General features: G+C 46.4%; 1 protein-coding gene across 1 annotated transcript; it reads right to left on the bottom strand.

Moving 5' to 3' along the window:
* Nucleotides 1-255: 255 nt before the first annotated feature.
* LOC120232859 (dendrocyte expressed seven transmembrane protein) lies at nucleotides 256-16,402 on the bottom strand. Its single transcript, XM_039233828.1, has 3 exons — nucleotides 16,351-16,402; nucleotides 5,380-6,421; nucleotides 256-681 (listed from the first exon to the last, which is right to left on the bottom strand). Exons 2-3 carry the CDS (start codon nucleotides 6,406-6,408, stop codon nucleotides 256-258), a joined length of 1,455 nt encoding a protein of 484 aa, XP_039089759.1. The 5' UTR covers nucleotides 6,409-6,421; nucleotides 16,351-16,402.
* Nucleotides 16,403-18,265: the final 1,863 nt, after the last annotated feature.

Raw genomic sequence — 18,265 nt, 5'->3', positions numbered from 1 at the left:
GTTTACCAAGCCTTAGTGGATAGTTCCCTCTGTTATTTATTTGTCCTTGACATGATTAGTAACTCTTATTGGGCACTGTCCTTTAATAATAATTGCAGAGGGTCTTCCCAGTAGCCCCTCTACCTTATGGCTAATGTACCTACTTGAAGTCAGTGTTTTGAAAAATATCTTGCAGGATCATCTGGACCAGCATTCAAAATCACAAAGCTAAGAGCCTTAGCCACGCACATCTATTAATTTTCTCCCCTTGGTGTCCTATCCATTGCTGGGGGTGTAAACCCTAACATGAAATTGAAGAGTGCTTTGAAAGTCCATTTGCCCTTCAAACTCAAACTCTCCTTCATTACGGATGACGCTGCCATCTTGGCTTGCCTTTGTAAAGTAGAGATTCTGTTTACTGTTTCCTTCTCTCAGCGCCTGCTTTGCTCTCTTCTTCAGGAGTTTCACGTGCAGGTGCTGGACGCGCTCCGTCTGCACGGTGGGGTAGAAGGATGCGGACACCAGGATTTTAAGCTGAGTCAGGATGGAGGACAGCAGACCCAGCACCACCAGTATCAGGAGAATAATGCTGAGAGGAATCCAGGTCTTAGACAGGAGGAGCTTTGGCTCAGGGATGCAGGCGGGTTCAAACAGAGATATGTTAAAGGAAGAATCATGTATGATGTCTTGAGTTCCTCGCTCCTAAAATGAAAGAATAATACCCTCAAGATCCATGCCATTTTTGCCCTCAGTCTTTGTCTTGCTCAGTCCTGCCCTACAATACATAGCGTTTCACATGACCCATGCTTGGGCTGGAGCCGCTAAGGCAACTCCTTTTGTGAGCTAGGACGGGAGCAAAGACAAGGGTCGAGTCTTCTTTATGGCAATTGCAGTGTTTTTCTAAAGCGGGTTTGTGGAAAGATCGATTTCCTTGAGAGAAAAGGTATCTGATCCGTTTGTCTACTCTGTCCTTTCTTTGGAGAGTCAGGATGCCCATGAGACTATTGGAATCTCTGAGAAGAAGGCAGAGAAACCCATTTCACTTCAGCCAACAGTTCTCCTCACAAATTTGACCACATAACCCAGTTTTACGGATCACCTGTTTCTACACTCTAGGAAATGGAGGAGCGAAGAAAGATGGCTTTAGCTCAACTACAGTAGACATGTTTTTGGAGCAGAGCCCCTTAAGATCCAACCATATCCTCCCCATCTTGAAAATACCCCAACGGCAGACCACAAGGTCACAAAGATGTGGAAGCATTAAATTATGTTCTAAATCAACCTTCTAGACATTGGGGGTGGGGAATTATTCTTAGTGTAAGAATACTAAGAATAGTGTTTGTTGAAGGTGGCATTAAATCCTCTGTGTAGAGGTCTCGGACGGCGTTTTGTCATCTCTGCTGGATGCTCACATGGAATGTGTTCCTTTCTGCTTGAAGGCAAGACTACAAATGAGTTGCCCTCAGTGGAGTGACAACAGAGGGCAAAAGATGACATTGAGCCCCCCAGCCAAGCCACCAGCTGAAGTGTGTGCTGATTCAGTGCTTTGTTTTCCCTGACCTGAGAAAGTCATTTAATCTCTCAGTGGATTTGTTTTCTAATTTGGTAAAACAGGAATTAATGGACCAGATCCTGCCCATGAATAAACTACTCCCAGTGTAAATTAAGCACCTTGGGGATGGAGCATTAACCTTACAAACGGGAGTACTTAGTAAGTTATTATCATTGCAGCGCCCCAGAGCCCTGGGGCCAGGAAGAGGGAAATGACTTTTCCAAAAGAACATAGCCACACCTAGAGAACGCAGTGCACCTTGATCTGTCCCAGTACCTGTGAAGACTCTGGAAACGTCATACGTGGTGCATCTCTACAAATGTCAAGTCAAATCTCTAATTTCTCCACCACTGTGCCTAAGGAATGGAAAGCATTTCTGTTGCCTCTTGTTTTCTCTTATTACAAAGACAGTCCACCTACAATTCAACAGAGAGATTTCAGTCCCCAGAGCAAAGCCATGTGCTGCTTTTAATACTAGTGAAGAAACAAACACGTTGAGTGAGTCAGTGATGAGAACTGACTCCCGCAATAAGAAAGCAGCGGGTGTCCGGTCTTGGAAGAAGTTACTTAATAGAGGAATCTAACTGGAGATTTTACATTTGGGATTCAGGGCTTCATTAAGATTGAGCCAACATTTTTGTACAGGGTTGGTGGAGGATAGTCTGGAAGACAAATGAATTCTCTCAAAATGCTGAGCAATATACTAAATAGTACCCTGATGTTTTAAAATGTGTTCACCTCTTTTAAGTAAACATTTTGCCAAGACAGCATGGAGTAATGGACCGAGGACCCGCTCTGGTATCAGACAGCCCTGAAAAGTCAATGCAGACAAAGGCTGTGCACAAGTAGATGCTCAATAAGTAACAACGCTGGCTATTTTTACTTACAATGCCCAGCCATCCAGCTAGCTCCATTTGGCTCATTTCCCTTCTTTCTTTTTTACTTAAAACACTTATTTAAAATCGTACAAGAGTGGGAGAGAAATATTGGCAAAACCACTAGGTGACGTTTCTCTTCCTGCTCAACCTGCAGAAATGGAGGGACCAAGGGCCGCCAGGGCATCCTGGGGTAAGGGCAGGGTCCCTAGAGCCAGCGACTGGCAGCAGTCTCCCAGGCATGGCAGGAAAGGGTTCGGGAGGAGCCCCCACAGCAGTCTCGTATCCACCCCTGCCCCAGCACCCACTACCCTGTTGTCGCTATGAGAGAGGGTGGTGGCCTCCCCCACCAGGATGTGACTGCAATGGCAGCCGGCGAAGCTTAAACATCTTTGCATCCTCAGTACCCAGCGACACCCAAAAATGTATTTGTCAGGACATTGTCATTGGAAAGCTTCTGGGCTTTTTTTGGAAGGCAGAACTTGCCTTTTTCTCCTGCTGTCTAAAATGGTGAGAATTCACAAAGCAGGCATGGGTATTGGCTGAGAGAGAAATATGAGAGAGAAGCAAGAGAAAGGAGGAGAGGAAGAACTGAGCAAGGAAAAAAGACAAAGGAGAATGGGTTGGGGAAGGGGAGGCGAGAGACCCTTTTACCTGCCACCCACTGCCAGGATTAAGCATGTCTGAAGATATAGTTTAGCTTTCACTGGAGACACGGCTTCTATTATCCCCGCTGCTCAGACTTCTAGAGCAACAGAGATCTTGTAATTAACTGAATTCTTTAGGGGCAGCAGAATGCTTGGAGTAATCAACTCTGAGAAGCAGCCCAGGATTCGAGGGGGTGGAGTTGACCTACCTGCTAAGCCAGAAGAAGCCGGGAAGAAAAGTGTGGATGCTACCAGAAGACCTCAGACCCCAAGATAGAGAGAGCTATGGAAGAGTGGGACTTCAAAGGATGGCTTGCAGGCACCCTTTCAGCCATTTTCTTCTAAGATCTCCCCTACTGTATCTTGACAAAAAACAAGAGAAAATCGGACATGTGCAGACAGCTATTGGTGCTTTCACCAGCCCAAGCTGGTGCACTCCACCCCAGCATGCACAACACTCACACGCGCATGCACACACGCACACATGCACATAAACACGCATGTCCCACGTAGCTCAGCTTCACAACCTCCGGGTTTAAAAAAAAAAATCAAGACAATATCTGACAATACCCACAACCTCTGAAATGCCCACATAATCACAAACTTCCCCAGAGAAAAATGGAAAAGAAAAAAATGGGATGCACAAAAACCATGATCTTCTTGGTTGAGACACAGCCGCCAAGAAGAACAAGAACAAAGGAGAGAAAGGCAGATTCCCCAAGGCTCAGGGGTCACCAGCTCAGAGAAACACACTGTCTTGACTAATTAAGATTGTCATAGATCCATCCAATGACCTTTAGCTCCATTCTTTTGGGCGGAGTTTAGAATAGTGGTTCTCAATCTTGGCTGCACATCAGAACCACTTGGAGAGTTTTTTAAAAATCTCCCACCCAGGCCTCACCCCAATCACCTATTGATTTCTTGGTGTTTATTTGCTTGTTCAGGTCCACAACGATGACACTATGGAGCCATGGTAGATAACCACTGATTTAGCAGGTCCTTGCTTTTGGCGCCTGCATCAAATGTTCTCAAAGTATGGTTTCTATAGACCATGCACTTTGAAATCCCGTGGAGAGCTTATTAAAAGGACTCTCCCTGGACACTTGGGTGGCTCAGTCAGTTAAGCATCTGACTCTTGGTTTCAGCTCAGGTCACACTTAAGGTTGAGAACCACTGACCTAAAAACCAAAGTAGCTGTTTCCTTCCTTCCTTCCTTCCTTCCTTCCTTCCTTCCTTCCTTCCTTCCTTCCTTCCTTCCTTCCTTCCTTCCTTTCTTTCTTTCTTTCTTTCTTTCTTTCTTTCTTTCTTTCTTTCTTTCTTTCTTTCTTTCTTTCTAAAGGGTGTTATCTTGTACTAGCACCAGCCATAATATCTGGTTACTTAGGAGCTCTTTTTTCAGTGACCATCCTCTTTAATGCTCTGCTGATGCATTGATAGGCCTCCCATGTTGCATATGGGCTTAAGATGCAATGAAAAGAAGTTCTCGTTCACAGAAGTTGCTCAAGGTCTACCTGCACAGGTCCGAGGGAGGGAGGAAGACAGACTCTAGGTTCACACCAGGTACTCTTGCTTGAGAACCAACTTCATGTTCCGTATCAGAGACACCTATTCTCCCATTTCAGTGTTTGCTAACTATAGAAAGCGAAAAAACTCCCCTTCTCCAGAGATATAAGATCCTAAGGCCTGAAACCGATACATGTTACTTTATTTGGGAAAAAAATGGACGTTGCAGAAGTGACTAAGACAAAGATCTTGAGATGGAGAGTGTATCCTGATTCTCCCGGTGAGCCTTAGCACAATCACATTCATCCTTTAAGAGGGAAGCAGAGAGAGATTTTACATACACAACGGAGATGACAATGTGAAGACAGAAATGAAGATGGAGAGGTTCAGCCACAGCCAAGAAAAGCCAACAAGCCACCAGAAACTGAAAGAAGCAATGAGTAGATTCTTCCCTAGAGTCTGAAGTGATTGTGGCACTGCTAACACTTAATTTTGGCTCAGTGATACTGATTTTGGACCTGTTGCCCCAGAACTATAAGAGAATACATTTTTGTTCTTTCAAACCACCCAGTTTGGGTTAACTTGTTAGAGCAGCCACAGGAAACTAAAATGGTGACCAAAGGTTTTCAGGATGATATCATACTCTAACAACAGGATTTTTAGTCAACTTAACCAACAATTGTTGGGCTCCTTCTACATGCCAGACACTATGCCATCATGGGAATTCCAAGGTGAATAAGTGCTCTGGGAGGTTCATGATCTTTATCAAGACAAGCCAGCCAATAGCCGGGTCGCGCTGCAAGAAGCACAGGTGGCCGCCTACCTCTCGGTGCAGTTTCAAGTGGACCTCGAGCCCCGGCAAACCTTGGAAATGTTTGCCCACTGAGAAAATCAGCTGATACAGAAGATAATCTATGGCTGCAAACAGCACCCAGATGTAGAGATGGGTAAGAATGGGGAGGCAAAACAGCCCCAGGTTCCTCCTCTCTTTAGGAGACAGCCAGAAAGATGGGATGACGACATATTTCTTCCTTTCCTTCTTATTCAGTGGAAGGACACAGGGCCTCTGTAGTTGCCTCTCCATTTCATCGAACCGAACAAATTGTTTGGTGATGAAGATGTTTTCAAACTTCCAACCACAGGGGTCCAAAAATCGCTTCATGAAGAGGCCAGTGCCAAGTAGCACCAGCAAAAGCCCTGCTAGGGCGAGGAGCTGCCGTCCCAGGGAGGACAGTACTTCGGTCGCCGTCACCATCTGGTACAAGACACCCAGGACTTGGCCTTTGGTGTCATTTAGCTGTGCCTCCAGGGCTTGGCTGGGACTGAAAAGAGAGACTGCCAGAGTCTGGTTCCAAGAAATAAGGTCATCAAATAGACTTAGATGAGTGGCAAGGCCATAAATCCACTGAATGGCTTCAATATATTTTTTCAAAAGTGGAAAATGTATGGAAAAGCTCTTGGCCTTTACGTTGCAAGTCATACTGTCCAGGAGACCTTTGAAGTTATGAAAAATATTTTCCACATGTCCAAAGATTACCATCCCGGTGCCAGCAGTAATCAAAGCATTCCTGCCCTCCCGCAGGCCACAGGAGAGGAAGAGGAGGAGGATGAAGCATCGCGCATGCTTGGAGCAGCAGAGCAGAACACAAGTGACCATCCAGGAGGAGATGAAGGCTATGAATGAGGACAGAAGCCAGGAAAAGGCCATAGACAGGAGGCCCACTGAAATGAAAGCAACAAAACAGCAAACCCCCCAATGTTGGATAAAGTCCATCCATCCAGGACTTCTTGGAGATACGTACATCCCCCAAAGACTTAGGAAGATATCAGTGCCTGAGGTAAAGACACCCATGCTCCTTGTGTCCCTGGAAAGAAAAAAGAAACCAGGCTCAGACAGTGATTTTGAATGTCCTCTGTCACTTTTTAAAGGGCATGGTGGTAGACTGGTTGCAAAAACATAGCTGTAATTCTTTACCCATCTCTATCTCCACACACCTCCCTTTTTTAAAATAAGCTTCATGCCCAGTGCAGAGCCCAACACAGAACCCAACGTGGGGTTTGAACTTCTGACCCTGAGATCAAGACCTGAGCTGAGATCAAGAGTCAGATGCTTAACCAAAAGAGCCACCCAGGCGCCCCTCCACACCCCTTTAAATGTAACTTTACAGCTTCTCCCATCAAGAGGTGGGAGAAATAGAACCCAATAAGAGGTGGGTTTGTTTCTCCAACCCTTGAATTTGGAATGGTTTTTTTTTTTAATTTTTGAAATTTATTTTTTATTTTTTTATTACTTTTTTTTTTACAGTTTATTGTCAAGTCGGTTTCCATATAACACCCAGTGCTCATCCCCATAAGTGCCCTCTTCCATGCCCATCTCCCCCCTTCCCCCCCTAAACACCCATCAGTCCTCAGATTGTTCTCAGCATTCAAGAGTCTCTCATGGTTTGCCTCTCTCCCTCTCCCCCACTATTTCCCCCCTTCTTCTCCCGCATGGTCCTCCATTAAGTTCCTCCTAATCCTCCTATACATGCAAACATATGATATTTGTCCTTCTCTGCCTGACTTATTTCGCTCAGCATAACACCCTCAAGGTCCATCCATGTTGCTACACATGGCCAGATTTCATTCTTTCTCATTGCCATGTAGTATTCCATCGTATAGATAAACCACATCTTCTTGATCCATTTGTCCATTGATGGACTCTTAGGCTTTGGGATGTCTTTGATCAGTAAATGCAGCAGAAGTGACAGTGTGCCAGTCCCAAGTCTATGATTCACTCCTTCTTCTCCCTTGGAGCCCTACTACTGACTTTTTAACAAGTCCAGGTGAGTTAGTCTGTGGTAGCAAATTGCCAAAAGTCTAGTGGTTTATAGAAACACATATTTAGGGGTGCCTGGGTGGCTCAGTCGGTTAAGTGTCCAACTTCAGCTCAGGTCATGATTTCACTGTTCATGGGTTCAAGCCCCACATCGGGTTCTGTGCTGGCAGCTCGGAACCTGGAGCCTGTTTCAGATTTTATGTCTCCCTCTCTTTCTCTGCCCTTCCCCGCTCATGCTCTGCCTCTCTCTGTCTCAAAAATAAACTATAAATTTTTTTTTTTAAAAAGGAAACACATATTTATTCTCTTACAGTTCTGGAAGTCAGAAGTCTCAAATGAGTCCAGGGGCGCTTGGGTGGCTTAGTCGGTTGAGCGTCCGACTTTCGCTTAGGTCATGATCTCGTGGTTCGTGGGTTCGAGCCCCGTGTCGGGCTCTGTGCTGACTGCCAGCTCAGGGCCTGGAGCCTGTTTCAGTCTGTGACTCCCTCTCTCTCTGACCCTCCTCTGCTCACGCTGTCTCTCTCTCCTAGAAATAAATAAAACATTAAAAAAAAGAAGATGTCTCAAATGAGTCCAGAGAGCTGTATTCTTTCTGGAGGCTCCAGGGGAGAATCCATTTCCTCACTTTTTCCAGCTTCTGGGAGCTCTTGGACTCTCCTCGATCTCAAAGCCAGCAATGTTGCACCTTCTTTCCTTTCAGACTTCTGCTGCCATCCTTATGTCTTTTAGGACTCTGGTCCTCCGGCTTCCCCTTTATTAGGATCCCTGTGATTATATTGGACCCACCCAGATAACCCAGGATAATCTCCCCATCTCAAGGTCCTTAACTTAATCCCATATGTAGAGACCCTATCGCTATGTAAAATAACATAGTAATAAGTTCTGGGTCTTAGGACATGGGCATCTTGGGTGTGGGGGGATGTGAGTCAGCCTATCTCACCAGGTTGGGCTGTAACCAATAGCCAGCCAATACCAATCAACTGCCAGACACCTGAAGGGGGCTATCCTAGACCAGCTAGTCACCACCAGCCCACCAGCTGACCACAGCTACCTTAGCAGTAATAAATGCTTATTTGTTCTTTTATCCAGCACAGTCATTGAATTCTGTGCTGCTTTATTAGGCACTGATTGTTAATGGATAAAAACAGCAATACTATACCATGGATCGTAATAATTGAAATAAGCCCTAGGCTGATGAATAGGCTGAGATTTCAATACATTGCATAATGTAAGATCACTTTTTGATAGTCATCCATTTTCTTCTGCTCTGATTTTGCAGACCGGAAAGCATACCAAAGGGCACCCAAACTTAAATGTGGCACTGGACTGAAGCCATTGTGTCTCTGCTCTGTAATGACTGTGTCTTACCCACACCCTCCAGCCACCCCTACCCTCTGAGGGCAGTTGTTCCCTGAGAATCTTCAAGAACAATAAAAATATTTTGTCATCGAATTAATCACCTTTTCTTTATTCCCAGATCTGGAGTAATTAAAATGAAGGTGCTATGAGGCTGCTACCACCCTGTCAGTCATGCATCTTTAGGTCTGTGATGCACTCAGACAGTCTTGGGTTCATTTGGAATGATATGAAATCAATTTGAGATGTTTCTTTCTTGATTGGCATGAAAGTGTCTAAAGACAGCACTATACCATATGTATGGGATTTTAATGAAGACATTGATCGGTTTTTAAAAAATTTATATTTTATTTATTTCTGAGAGACAGAGAGAACGCATGAGCAAGCAGGGGAGGGTCAGAGAGAGAGGGAGACACAGAATCTGAAACAGGCTCCAGGCTCTGAGCTGGCTGTCAGCACAGAGCCCGACACGGGGCTCAAACCCACAAACTGTGAGATCATGACCTGAGCTGAAGTCGGATGCTTATCCGACTGAGCCACCCAGGTGCCCCAAGACATTGATCAGTTTTTAAACACTGTCAAATAAGGGTGCCTGGGTGACTCAATTAAGCATCTGACTCTTGATTTTGGCTCAGCTCATGATCTCATGGTCATGAGACTGAGCCCGGAATTCAGCTCTGCGCTGATGGTGTGGGGCCTGCTTGGAATTCTCTCTCTCTCTCTCTCTCTCTTTCTCTCTCCTTCCACCCCCAAACAGTCCTCTCCAATTTATGCATGCATGCATGTACGCTCTCTCTCTCTTTCTCTCAAAATAAATAAATAAAGTGAAAAAAAAATACTGTCAAATACATCCCTTCTCACATCAGATATGCTGGAGCTGGATTTCTGGAACAGTTGGGCAACTTTGAGTCAGGGAATTATACGCGGTGTGTGAGAGGTGTCCAGGCATTGGCTAATGAGCGTGAACTGAGCAACTCAAGGTGAAAGAACAATTCCCTTTGTGTTCAGGTTGAATGAAGTTGATGAAGGGTAGAAATGAGATGGAGAAGGAGGCAAGTTAGGAGCAAATCTGTGGATGTTTCTCCTACAATAATGTACAGCTCCCATCACGTGAAGGGAAATGCTTGGCACAGAAAAGAGATCTGGAGAGAGGTTAAGTGTTGAAGAAGGGTGATCCCCATGTGGGACCGGCCTCCTTAGAGATTTGCAATCCCACATAAGAGGGTACTCTCTCTCTCTGCAGAGGGGAATTGAGTAGCCATTGGAATGGGGATCAGGAAAAGGATGGAGCTCTTTTCTCCTGCACGCTTGTCTCCTTTCAGATTTGGAGGCTGGTTTGGAGGTTGACGGTGCTCCCTTGCACTGACCCCCTCCCACTCTGACTTGACCCCTGGAATCACCAAAGGGCTCCCGTGCCCCCGAACTTCCCCCAGCACTGCCAGCCGGAGTCAGCCGCCTGGTGGCCTGGACGGGAAGACAGCTGCTGTCAGCGGTGAGCAGGTGGGCACCGTGCATCAGAGCAGGTCGGAAGTGCTGCCTCTCCTACCAGACAGGTCCCCGTTCACCTTCCTTCACAGAGCTTTGGATTTGACCCCAAACCATTATTTGACTAAATGATCCACTAAAAGGGATTCACTGCCTAGTCTGTTCACTTGATGTAGAACATCTCTCTCCATCTTCCCCAAAGCTCCTGAAGACAAATGCTCTTTGCATTTCACACAGAGGCCAAGGCTCGGGGTGCTTGCTGGAATCCAACAGCCATCACAGAGAGAGGCGGTGGTGGGGTCCACACCCACCACCCCTGCCCCCTGGCCCACTTCCCTGTGCCCCCCCTCATGGCCAGATCCCATGACTCCAGCTTGTGTGACAGGACACTCAGCTCAGTGTGTCTCTGCTGGAAACGCACGACACATTCCGGCAGTGACTCTTTAAGAGCTGACCTGTATATCACAAACCCATTTCTACTGCTCATTTGCTCCTCTGCAGAAAATAGTTGGCCCCGTAAGGCTGTGTTGCGCTTCAGTAGATTTTTCTCTCAAGCAAATCAGAAACCCCAGCTGTTTTTTTGGTCTCATATGCTTTGCGAGGCACCCTTTTGCTTGCTTCCTAAAAAATTAATAATGTGTATTTTGGATTCATATTTCCCTTCTCCTGTCTTCATTCTTGCACAGTGTGTTCCTAATACAGAGATTTCTCTGAAAGTAAGAAATAGATTTATGGACACATTAAAAGTTTAACATTGGGCAATAAAAACTAGTATCAATTAAATAAGATACACAATAGCAATTTTGTCCTGTAAGAGGCACATGTTTTCTTAATGAGCAACAGATTTAATATTACCCTCTTTGTTTTTGTACCAAAAACAGCATGTCACCAAAAGACACCAAGACTTTCTGCAGTGAGAAGACTGCGTGCACCTTCTCTTATTTTACAGTTTGAGCCACAGACCTGGGCTTGGGACCGCATGTCTGGAAGCTGGTGTCCAGTCTGCCCTTCCTGTCACTGTCAGATATGATCTTGATTTCTTCTCCAATCTGTTTCTCATTTTCCCTGCTTGAATATCAGTTCCTCCTGAGCTCCTTCCTCCTGTGGTTGGTCAAGGGGAGTTTTAGCAAGCCCCTCAAGATGACCAGGACAGAAAGTGCCCAGGAAATGCAGCCCTTTTTTTTTTTTTTTGCAGCCACCAAAGGAAAAAAAACCCCTGAGAACTTCTATTCTCTGAAGGTCTTCAGGCAATGACTGAATGCCCCAAGTTCAAGGGAGGTGTAGCGACAGGAGCCGGATTGTACCGCCTTCGCAGCACTGACCTTTCCACGGCCCCGTTAGATGGCTGCTGATTTCCTTCCTCTTCGTCAGAGGTGTCATTGTCCTGCTGGCCTTCCCTTGGATGGCTCCAATTCTTTCCTTTGAGGCAAATCTGTGACTTGGACCTGGAGAAGCCAGTTGCTTCTTTCTTTCCCATAGACTTTAGAGCCAAAAGAATCTTACAGATCAGGGTATCTTAAACTTGAGTGTGGGATCCCTGGGGGAACCTTCTGACAAGCTTGCCTTTCTGACAAGCTCCCAGGCGACTGATGCTGCTTGTCTGAGGACAGGCCCTGGATAGCAAGCTCTAGAATTCAGCCCTGTCTGATGGCGCTTTCCATGATGAGGGAAACGTTCTCTCTCTGTGCTGCCCAGCACAGTTGGCGCTAGCCGTACGTGATGATTGAGCACTTGAAATAGAGCCAGTGTGACTGAGGAGTTGAATTTTTAACTTTATTTAATTTTAATAATTCAAATTTAAATAGTCACATGTGGCTGGTGTCATTGTATTGAAGGGCACAGCTCTAGATGATTGACACTTAGCCAGCTGATTTCCACAGATGAGGAAACAAAATCCAAGGAGGCTCAGGGACTGGCCGAGGCTGTCTGGCAATGGAGACAGAGCTGGGAGGGGGGACCCCAGTTGCCCACTTTTCCCATCATGTCAGCATCTCACTTCTGACTCTTTGTGAACCTGTTTCAAAATCCTTACCAGTGCTCCTGGGTAAATGGAGTTAAAATTTCCCACATCCCAAATTTGCCTTCAGGCACCACAACACTCGTAAATAGAAAAGTGGGCAAACTATAGCCTGTGCCTCCCAGACTTAGCAAAATCATAACAACAATAGATAATGCCTCTCAATTTGTTCACCAAGTGCCTGGTCACTGTTGTCACATCTGCTGTACATTATATCTAATCTTCACAGCTCTAGATTTATAGGTATTATTGTAGCTATATATTTTAGATGAGAGAACTGAGGTTCAGAGAAGTTAAATAACTTGCCCAAGGTCACACAGCTGATAAGTGGAAAAACTGGAATTCTGACCCACATTAAGTAGCTCTGAGGGTTCAAGATGGGCAGCTTCTTAGATCCTCTTTAAATGATCTTGAAAGAACAGCTTCTAAATGTATTTGAACTATATTCCCAGAACTTTGGTCATGCATGCATGCAGAAATGTGGACTTAACAATGCTGGTGTCAGCTTTCCTTGCACTGGCGTCTGCCTCAGGGGCCCCCTATCTCCTCTGCCAGCACAGCCCAGGCAGCCCCCACCCCACCCCCAGAGCTGACTGTGGATCGCTTTTCCATGGGCCGACACTTTTGCTCCATGGTGCCCTGCTTCATGTTTTCCTTAGAGACGACTCCAGCTAACGTTGGGCCCAGACTTACTCATCCCTAAACCAGCTCATCGAGTGACAGGCCCTTCCCAGTTCCGAGAGAACACAGGGCCTTTGTTCTCTCCCAGGGTAGGGGAGCTAAGAGGTACATTGGGTGCTGGTACCCACATTCTCTGTTGGGGTGTGGAGGGGGTGCAGGGTCGGGCTGTCCTGTGCTGGAAAATCAGGGCAGTGTGCACAGCACCCAACATTTTACATACCTGCAAGCATCAGACAAGCACTGTAAAGAGTAAAGGAAATCAGGAGGTACAGGCACTTCTTGGGGTGAGGGGTGTGGAGCAATGGGCAGTAGGTCTTGGGGGACTAGAGAGCCCAGACCCCAGTTTAAGCTATAGGAACAGTAGCCTTCATCCCAACAGACTTTTTTCAAGCTTGTATGGAGTCCCAGGGTTGCCAAATGTTCTGATTTCTTTTCAAAAGAAGCCAGAAATCTAGACTCTTGGGGGTGACATCTCCTGACACACACACACACACACACACACACACACACACACACACACACCTTTTTAAATACTCTAGCTGCTTTTTGGCCACGGACTGTCAGTTTGCAAATCTTGGTCTTTGGGGAGTCCTTACTGCTCCTTCCTCTCGGCTCTGCCTCCCTCCTTACCTTATTCCTCCTCTTCTCCTTTGTTTTATCCCCTGGGACATTTTAAAATCTTGCTGTAGGCCAGTTTCCAGCCTCATGCATAAAGGTTTTTCTCTACGCCTTGGGAATATTTCTTTCCCCCAGAGATCTAACTCCCTTCCCGTCCCTTGTGCTTACTAGATGGAGCCCTCCCTCCCTCTCTCCATTGCTCCTTCTGGGAGCTGCTGAAAGGTTAACCTGATCCTTTTAACCTGCAATTTCTCTTTGTTGTGCCTCCATTATCGATAATGCTTACTGCCTGACTCAACATCCTTGTCTCCCTGGGACAGAGTACCTGCTTCTTGCTTTTACCAACAGCAATATCCCAAGAGCAATCACCACTTTCCTGCCTCAGTCCCTAAACTATAGTTTGCGCTGCACCCTGGGTGGGAGCACGGCAGCTGGAGTCCACAGGAGCGCATCACCAAGGCCCCTTCTCTTTAAAGCCATTTTTGTGGGTGTGGCTGGGAGGGGGCAAGGAAGGAACCAGGGCTGGTGATGAGGAGCAGCCCCCCCCCCCCCGCCCCGTTCTGCAGCCCAGGCAGCTTGTGTAGCCAGCCGGAGCCAGCACTTATCTGCTTTCACGCAGAGTCGAGCTGTTGCCATGGGAAACAGAAGCCGCCAGCCTCCTCCATCAACCCTGCGCAGCAAGCACGGGCTGTGAGGTGCATACACAGTGGCTCCAGGGGGTGTCAAACGTCAGACGCAGCAGCACAGGCCCCCAGTCCCTGCCTCGGAGCCCTGCTCGTCCACTCTGTGGGGGAGTCATGGAGGCCAATGTTCCTGGAGCTGTACCACGTCCTCGCTGCACATGCAAAGCCCAGGCAGCAGCCGGGGCAAACGCAGCCATGACATAATGGCTAGAGCTGCCAACCAAGTGGCCTATCCTAGGAGCTTGCTAGATCAGGGGACAGTGGAGACGCAGAACACCAGTGCTGCTCTGGGGCTGACCAACAGAAACCTCAGTGCAAGTGCAGGAAAAATCCAGGTGGCGAGGTGGCTTCCTCGTGGAAAGAGCTACAGATCGAGGTCTAGACAACTGTCCTACTGCTGCCCTCTTTCCCTACTTGTGGACACTCACCTTGTCTGACATCCCCAAGTTTCCGTTAAGTGAGACCAACCCATTCTGACCCTGGTCCCCATGCAGAAGCCAACAAGCCCAGAGGCCGTCTGGGGACACCCTGGGGAGAAGGAGTCCCAGTCTGATGATCCGTCTAATCTTTCTGTGCTCCTCCAGCTGACTCTGCTACCCCCTGGGGAGAAACTAACTACCCACCAACCTCTCTCACCATATTTAGGACCATGGGAATCTCATCTGAAAGGAAATTGGGATGAAGGTCAAAGTCATAGTGGAATGGAAAAAGAACATAGGGCAGGGAGATGGGAGACCTGGGGCCTCGCCCGCTTCCACTCAGGATGAGCTGTGTGACCTTGGGTAGGTCACTTCACTTCTCAGGAAGTGGGCTAAGTGAATTCTAAAGTTCCTGCTAGCCCAACAGTCTGAAGTGAAAGGCACAGGAGAGCCGCCCAGCTGGCTCGGGGAGGCGGGAGGGGGGGAGGTAGGGGTGGCTGGTTAACAAGCCCAGCGCCTTTAAGTGGGACAAAGGAAGACTGGAGGATTCTTGGCCTTCCTTCTTCCTTCCTTTTTCCTTCCCTCTTCCTTCCTCCCTCCCTCCCTCCTTTCCTCCCTCCTTTCCTTCCTTCCTAAGCTCTTGGAAACTTAGAGTTTGTTTGGGAACACACAGGTCTCTCAGACTGCCAAAATCGCCCCAGCAGGCACATAGGCCTCCTTTTGAGGTGGAGTGAATTCCTCGTTCCCTTTTCATTGTTCTTGCCTTGGGAAAGCCAGCAAATGCCTTCCTCCCTGAAAGCCACCTTCACACAAGAAAGGAAAGATTAATGAAAGCTCCTGGGTAAACAGAAGAGCATTTAGGGGACAATTCAGTCTGTCACTGTGCGGGGCATTGTCAGCGAGGCCGGGCAGCCTTCCACGGCAGGGCTGGGCCAGCGCTGCTCCTCACACCACCCAGAGGCTAGGCCGACAGGGATGCATCATGCAAAACCTGGGGAAGGGGCAAGTTTACCCAAGCTGCTCCTGGTAAGGGGGTCATCATTCTGTGGTAGTCTCCAAGGTTAGGGTATTCAGATCCCTCTGGCCAGCATTAATAAAGACTTCTTTCTGGTATTTCTGTACACAGATAAACTCTCTGGGGTAGAGGAGGAGCTTAAAGTATCCCCTGGTCTCAATTGTATATTCCAATTTACTAATTTTTTTTAATTAAAAAAAAAACAACAAAAACAATTCCAGGGCCGCCTGGGTGGCTCAGTCTGTTAAGCGTCTGACTTCACAGGTCATGAGCTCACAGTTTGTGGGTTCGAGCCCCATGTTGGGCTCTATGCCGACAGCTCAGAGTCTGGAGCCTGCTTTGGATTCTGTGTCTCCCACTCTCTCTGCCCCTCTGCTACTCACGCTCTGTCTCTCTCTTCCTCTCAAAAATAAATAAACATTAAAAATAAAAAAATAAAAGGCAATTCCAGGGGCACCTGAGTGGTTCTGTCGGTGAAACATCTGACTTTGGCTCAGGTCATGATCTCATAGTTAATGAGTTCAAGCCCCGCGTCGGGCTCCGTGCTGACAGCTCAGAACCTGGAGCCTGCTTCAGATTCTGTCTCCCTCCCTCTCTGCCCCTCCCCTGCCTGTACCTGTCTCTTTCTCTCTCAAATATAAATAAACATTTTAAAAATTTTAAAGCAATTCCAAGAACAAAATATTCTAAAAGTTTACTTACAGGTTCCTCTCAGATTCTTCTCTGAGTGCAAAAACACCCTTCCCATGGACTCTGAGATTTGATACACAGCAGGAAAAAAGGAACCAAAAGTAACATGAGGGTCACATCACCATGAATCAGCATCTTTATTTCCTCCACAAAGTGACTAAGTCATAATATTGACAAAGGGAATAATTGATGCAAAGGAACTCCATATTTCTTTCTAGTATTTTCCTCAGAATAGATGTTCAGAAATCAATTCTAGCAAATTAGGAAATAAGGCATTTTCAAACACAGGAGGGTGAGTTAGGAAAATTTGGAAGGTCGTCTCCCTCTGGCCTCTTCTCTCTTCACTCTTATTCTTGTTACTCCAGCTCCAGCACAGGGACAGTGACAAACTTCACCATCCCCCTTACCATCCACAGTCCCAGAGGCATGAAGGACCCATCTTTCCACTGATGACCCAAGACAGGTGTAAGTGTCTGTGTAATGCCTCCCAATCTCTCCATTTTGGGAAGTTTAGCCTCCAAGAGGATCAGTTTGTGTGGTTTGAGGAAATTAAGGAAACCTCAACATCTTTCTACAAAATTGTTCTTCACCTTTTGAGTGAGACCCATAATATAACTGGAGAAGCTTTGATCTTAAAATTCAAGATGCCTGCCAAAATGTAGAAGGGTTGATACAAAGAAAAATATAAACTAAACAAGTCTATGGATGGGTCGTTGAAAACCCAGGTGAAATATCATGGTGAAAATACCCAAACCTATGATGTTTGGAAGACACAGGCATCCACCATGAATAACAAGGATCCCACAAATGTTATAAGCAAATAAACAAAAAAAGAAAAAGAAAAAAAAATCAGTGAACATGTCTGGAGTGAGTTGGAAGGAAGTGGGTACAGGGGCAGGGAGCTGAATTAGGAGGTAGGGCCAGTGTATTAGTCAGGGTTGTCCAGAGAAATGGAACCAGTATGGGAAGCGTGTGTGTGGAGAAAGTGGTTTATTCTAAGGAATTGACCCACATAGTTAAGGAGGCTGGTAAGTATAAAATCAACAGCGGGAACCAGCAGTTGAGATCCCCAGGGAAGGGGTGATGTTGCAGCTTGAGCCCAAAAATGATTTGCAAGCAAAATTCCTGCTTTTATGAGAGCCTCATCCTTTTTCTCTCTTAAGGCCTTCAACTGATTGGATGAGGCCCACCCACCTTATAGAGGATAATCCACTTTACTCAACATTTAGTCATTTAAATGTTAATCTCCTCTAGAAAATAACCCTCATATCAACATCAGACCAAATATCTGGACACTAGTCAAACTGACCCAGAAAATTAACCATCACAACCAGATCTGAATAATGGAAAGGAAAGACAAAACAGAGAGTTTTGTTTGTTTGTTTGTTTAGGATGAAAAGAATGAATGGACAGAATTGGTAGCTGGAGGAGAGAAAGGAAAGAAATCAGTGATGATCAAAATTTTCCACCTGAACCAAAAAGAGCATGGAAGAATGTGGCTAGAAAAATATGATTCCACAAAGATGCCCAGATGAAAATATTCATCCTGTAAACATCCAGGAATATGGTCCCGGGCTTAGGAGAAGACATGAGATATAGAGAGCTGCGAATTAGCCAGGCAAGTGCTTGCAACATAGCATCCAGAACATTTCTGCCTAATTGAGTTGCAAGTTAAAGCTGTGAGGCCAAATGGATTTTCAGAGGGAGACAGTATAAAGAGAGAAAGCAGAATAAGGGATTAGGTTTATTGTGGACTGGGCTACAGAATACCATCTTGAAACTCAAAGGGCCAGGGCTTCTGTTGACTCATCAAGCTCACAGAGCATGTTCAGAGAAGGCTTCAGGAATATAGCTGCCTCCAGTGAGGCTGAGAAGTATGTCTTAGCCTTGGGAAGGATGGTGGGTAGGGAGGTTTCCAGGAAAAAAA

Source organism: Hyaena hyaena, unplaced genomic scaffold, assembly GCF_003009895.1.
Source record: "Hyaena hyaena isolate Hyena2069 unplaced genomic scaffold, ASM300989v1 scaffold_79, whole genome shotgun sequence".
NCBI lineage: Eukaryota > Metazoa > Chordata > Mammalia > Carnivora > Hyaenidae > Hyaena > Hyaena hyaena.
This window is presented reverse-complemented; position numbering and strand designations above follow the sequence as displayed.

Coding starts and splice junctions, on each gene's coding strand:
- LOC120232859 (XM_039233828.1), bottom strand. CDS start 6,408: ATGGGTGTCTTTACCTCAGGCACTGATATCTTCCTAAGTCTTTGGGGG. Junction 682..5,379: donor ACTTGAAACTGCACCGAGAG/GTAGGCGGCCAC, acceptor CTTTCATTTTAG/GAGCGAGGAACTCAAGACAT.